Raw genomic sequence first — 5,000 nt, forward strand, 5'->3', positions numbered from 1 at the left:
ATCTATTCAAGGTAATCAAAACATCCCAACAACAGCAACAAAATAAAATAGTCAACGGGTCTTTACCCTTCTCCTAAAGAGTAAAAGTTGTGAAAACTGTATATACATATATATATATATGTGTGTGTGTGTGTGTATGTGTGTGTGTGTGTGTGTGTGTGTATCTACAGCTGCACACGATAATTTATCCACAAACAAAGTCCTAGTCAGACATGACCCTGAGGTACTTTTCTCTCTTTTCTAAAGATCATCTCTCTCTCTCTCTAGGCCTTAAGACCTCGTGATGGACCTGATCCAGTCCAAGAACAAGGCCACGTTCGTGTAGACTCCAGGGACACCCTGCTGGCCGCATCCGATGCCCCACGACACAAGACCCGCCAGCTGGAAGGTTCCGTCTCGACCGCGGCAGACCAAGGGGCTTCCTCCGTCACCCTGGAGGAGGTAGTAAGAAGGTAAGGTATTTTGATTCATTGTCTATCTGTTTTTATCTACGTATTTATATTTGTTTATTCACTGTGTAGAATAAGATGATCTAAAATGATTCTATGGTGAGGTTACCATTAGCATTTGAACTCTACCTCGGAATCTATCAATGATCATTTACCAATCATGAGCCACTCTATCTGTGCCTCGGCCATTCAACGTACCTCACAGGTGTCGGAACCAGCCTGCCCTCCTGCGCAGATCATACTCTCATGCAGGGAGAAGTTGGGGCCCAGTCTGGTTTGGCGAAGGGCGTTCTCGCACAGCCTGTGGTCTACCATGGGCAACGACACCTCCTTCAGCAGGTTCTGGAAGTTACCCAGGTCTCCGAAGGCGTTCTTGCCCCAGCCCGCAGCCTGGCAGTGGCTTCCTGTGAATTTGGCGAAGCGGTCCGGCAGACATATGGGGGAAATGTGGGGGCTGGAAATGGAGATAGAAAAAAAATAATCAAATTGGGAACAAAAGAGAATATAAAACAAAAAATCACCCCGAAACGAAGCCGAACTGAATAAAAATCGGACGAGCGAACGGAATCAAACGAAGTCCCGGCTCAACGTCCTGCTCAAGCGACTCACTTGGCCACGAGGTCGACGGGGGAGATGAGTCTCAGAACGGCGATGTCGTTGTGGAGGTTGCCTGAGTAGAATTCCGAGTGGGGGTAGATGCCCAGGACGTCGGTGTCTACGTGGCGGTAGAATTCGGTGTCGCTGCCCACGTCCCACTCGCCCAGGCGCACCTTCAGTTCCGAGGGGCTCAGGCTGCGGGAGGGAATTAGTAAGGGCTTGTTTTTATAAAGTTTTCTTCTATATCTTTCGACCTGTTAATGTTCATATATCTGCAAGTGATGTTTGCACATATATACACATGTATATACTTTTAAGTTAGTATATATATTCATCTAAACAGAAGTGTTCATAATATCATTTCCCATGAACAGAGACTCAATGTGAGTAAAGGCGAAGCGAACGAGACGAACAGAGAAAGGAAGAGAGTAAAGGAAAAATGGATAGGAAGATGGATATATAGGCAACCAGACAGGTAGGTGAAAAAAGAAGAAAAAAAGTCTCAAACCGGCCACAGGTCATACCCGCTAATGCAGTGCGCCGCCGTCAGCAGATGGCGATGGTCGATGAGAACCGCGCCGCACACATAAACATTATCTCCGGCATCGCGACGCAGGATGGCCCCCTGCCAAGGATACTCGCCGAACTCGGTGTCTCCCTGCTCGAAGTGCGTGTTCTTGACGCGTCCTAGAAGACCGAAGGAGCTGCGACGGCCGCAGGAGGACACCTGGCGAGACTGGCGGAAAGAGGGGTTGCGGCAGCACACGTGGCCGACAGCGCAGCCGTTCACGCCGGGGGTGTAGCCGAGAGACGTCTGGCGCTGCGGAGGCAAGATCGTTTTCATATTAAAACATAATTTACTCTTTATCTATATTCATTTATCTTATTTTCAGACTATTGTCGATTCATTTCGTTTTCAGAGTGCCATTAATGTTGCGACTTAGAAATTGTAAATCTAAATTCAAGCAAAAGACCTCCTGGACCTTACCAGTGGTCTGGACGAAGAGAAGCGGTCGTTGACGAACTTCATGGTGTCTCTCCTGGTCCTAACGGCGGTTTCGGTCTTGTCGTCTTCCTTCTCCGCCACGACCTCTTGCTTCTCCGATGCGGCGACATCGTTATCGGAGTCGTCATCGGCGGTGGACAGGATGTCGGTGTCCCGGGTCCGGGCGTCCAACAGGGAACCGAAGTTTCTGCTGTTTCTGGCGACTATATCGTGGTCGCGGCAGTAGATTCGCTCCACGCACTGGCAGTCTTCGCGGTACAGCCTCTGGAAGTCGGAGGAGGAAGAGAAGGACGAGGAAGAAGAGGACAAGGCGGAGTTGGAGGAACCAAGAGGAATGACGGGAAGCGCCGAGCCGAGCTTGTTGACAGAGGAGCTGCTGGAGCCGGAGGACCTGTCGAGGAAGACGCCAGAGCCGCTGGAGTAGGAGTCATGCTTCCCGAAGCCGCCCACCGAGCCGCCGGTGTACACGTGCTGGTGCGTGTGGACATGGTGCACCACGGACGGGCTGTGAGCCTTCGCGTGCGAGTAGGAGGCCTTTGGGGGGGCGTAAGAGGGGGCTGGAGGGGCGCTGTAGCTCGACTGGGGAGGGTGGTAGGCAGGGGGAGCACCATACCCGGGAGAGGGAGGGTGGGGAGCACCATACCCGATGGAGGGAGGGTGGGGAGCACCATAACCAGTGGAGGGAGGGTGGTATCCTACAGAGGGTGGGCTATAGTGACCCTTAGCTTTGTGATGGTAGCCCTTATTGACCGGCACGGAGGCTATGGGTTCGCCCACGGGCACCACCTGGACGGGCTGCACGTAACTGATGTCGTAAGGGCTGATGTGTCCTCCCTTGTGATATCCCTTCTTGCACTGCGGGGAAGAGACTCGTGTGAATGGCATATCTTCATTCATAGACTGCACCATTGCACAAGTATAACTATGTAGATCACTTATATATCATACTTGTATATCCAATAATCATTATATCTACTACACAATGAGCAAGAAGTTAAGCCAAACATCGCACCAGGAAATAAGTACGAAAAGAGTGAAAGGTTCAGATTGCTTGATAAAAGCGATTCTTGACCGCAAAAGCGATTTAAACTATAACATTAAGTGTCATAATTGTCTTCCTTTCCCCCAAACATGATTGCATTTTTACGTTTGATCAAACACATGCTCTTTTAGTTATTAGTACCAATGATTATGTGTATGATTGCTCATTCGGTTATTACCATTATTGTCTAATTATCGTAAACGTCATCATGATTATTATCATCATTCTTCTTCTAATTGTTATCATTGCAATTGCGATAAAAATGAAAGCTTCACTCACGTCAAAGCCGATGCCGACGTCGCAGAGCTTGGACTTGATGCCGAAGAACCTTCCTTCCGTGTTGTCCGCGCTGACGGCTCCGTCGACCCTGCCGGTGGGCGTCTCGCCCTTCAGGTGTTCCCCGGTGACCTGCGGCGCCACGGACACCGACGCCGTCGCTCCGGCCGATCCCGCGATCAGAGGCAGCGGAGGAGGAACCACGCTCTGGCTCTGCTTCACCGCGCTGACGATGGTGACGCCGGGGTCCACGAACTGGTGGTCGTTGTTGGCGGTGAAGGAGACGGATCTGGCCGAGCCGGGCGACGGGGCGGAGACCAAGGACGAGGAGATCGACGAGGACGAAGAGTCGTGGGCTTCCCCGTGGCCGTCGTTGCCCCACGACCAGTTCTCCCGATCGCCTGCACGAGCGACAGCCACGCACGCCGCTAACGCCACCGCCACCGCCGCCAAGTACCTCATGACGTCCTGTGGGGGTGAAAGAAAGGGAAACGAATGAGTCATCAACCAAAGGATCCGTTGAGCCAAGGACTTTCTTCTTCCGGCTTTTCTCGGCTGAGGATCGTCTTACTGGGACCGAGTCAGCGAATCGGTTCGAATTTAACGTCTCTTTGTTGCTACGGCGTCCCCTACTGCCGTGAATTTCCATTTTTATTTCTATTACCTCACTATACCTCAAGCCCCTCAGATTCACGAAGGAAAATAAATAAATCGCATTGATTTGTAAATAGCGACCACGTTAAAAGTGAACGACATGCTCGATGAACATTTTCTCTTTCAGTCAAGCGCAGTAGATCCAATTGAAATTTGATTTGCCTAATGTGCGAGGGAGAGAGAGAGAGAGAGAGAGAGAGAGAGAGAGAGAGAGAGAGAGAGAGAGAGAGAGAGAGAGAGAGAGAGAGAGAGAGAGAGAGAGAGAGAGAGAGAGAGAGAGAGAGGGGAGAGAGAGAAGAGAGAGAGAGAGAGAGAGAGAGATAGATAGAGAGAGAGATAGATAGATAGAGAGAGAGAGAGAGAGAGAGAGAGAGAGAGAGAGAGAGAGAGAGAGAGAGAGAGAGAGAGAGAGAGAGGGGAGAGAGAGATAGAGATAGGGATAGATAGATAGAGAGAGAGAGAGAGAGAGAGAGAGAGAGAGAGAGAGAGAGAGAGAGAGAGAGAGAGAGAGAGAGAGAGAGAGAGAGAGAGAGAGAGGGGAGAAAGATAGAAATAGAGATAGGGATAGATAGATAGAGAGAGAGTTAGAGAGAGATAGAGAGAGAGAGAGAGAGAGAGAGAGAGAGAGAGAGAGAGAGAGAGAGAGAGAGAGAGGAAGAGAGAGAGAAAAATCATCAAACGTATCTACATGCCACACAATCGCATGTGATGAATTTACAACAGATTCAGACTGAAATGTCAACTTCTTTATCGGGAAAATGTGATTCCTCGTAAATGCTATATCGACTCGTTCAATTTTTTTTGTTCTCCTATACGCGAGAGTCCGTGCGTTGCAGATTAACGAACAAACCGTAACGGGAAAACTGACAGGAAAAGTCTTGTGCAATCAACACGCCCGACTGAAAAATCTCAACAAACTATATATTTTCAATACACAAAGAAAACTTATTTTTATAAGGATATTAAACGCCTTATT

General features: G+C 49.6%; 1 protein-coding gene across 4 annotated transcripts in view; it reads right to left on the bottom strand.

The window, feature by feature from the left end:
- The window catches only part of LOC122256341 (uncharacterized), a 15,423-nt gene that overhangs the window by 487 nt on the left and 9,936 nt on the right, over window positions 1–5,000 (bottom strand). For all 4 annotated transcript variants that reach the window (XM_043020957.2, XM_043020955.2, XM_043020959.2 and 1 more), the window contains 6 exons: window positions 3,374–3,838; window positions 2,035–2,907; window positions 1,571–1,866; window positions 1,059–1,241; window positions 648–903; window positions 1–432 (listed from right to left, as the gene is read on the bottom strand). The exon at window positions 1–432 is cut by the window's left edge and continues 487 nt beyond it. In XM_043020957.2, the coding sequence (XP_042876891.2) occupies window positions 271–432; window positions 648–903; window positions 1,059–1,241; window positions 1,571–1,866; window positions 2,035–2,907; window positions 3,374–3,832 (2,229 nt within the window). In that variant the 5' untranslated portion in view covers window positions 3,833–3,838 and the 3' untranslated portion in view covers window positions 1–270. The remainder of the gene's footprint in view (window positions 433–647; window positions 904–1,058; window positions 1,242–1,570; window positions 1,867–2,034; window positions 2,908–3,373; window positions 3,839–5,000) is intronic.

Source organism: Penaeus japonicus, unplaced genomic scaffold, assembly GCF_977035675.1.
Source record: "Penaeus japonicus unplaced genomic scaffold, GWHDUDI00000001_assembly GWHDUDI00000019, whole genome shotgun sequence".
NCBI classification, from domain to species: domain Eukaryota; kingdom Metazoa; phylum Arthropoda; class Malacostraca; order Decapoda; family Penaeidae; genus Penaeus; species Penaeus japonicus.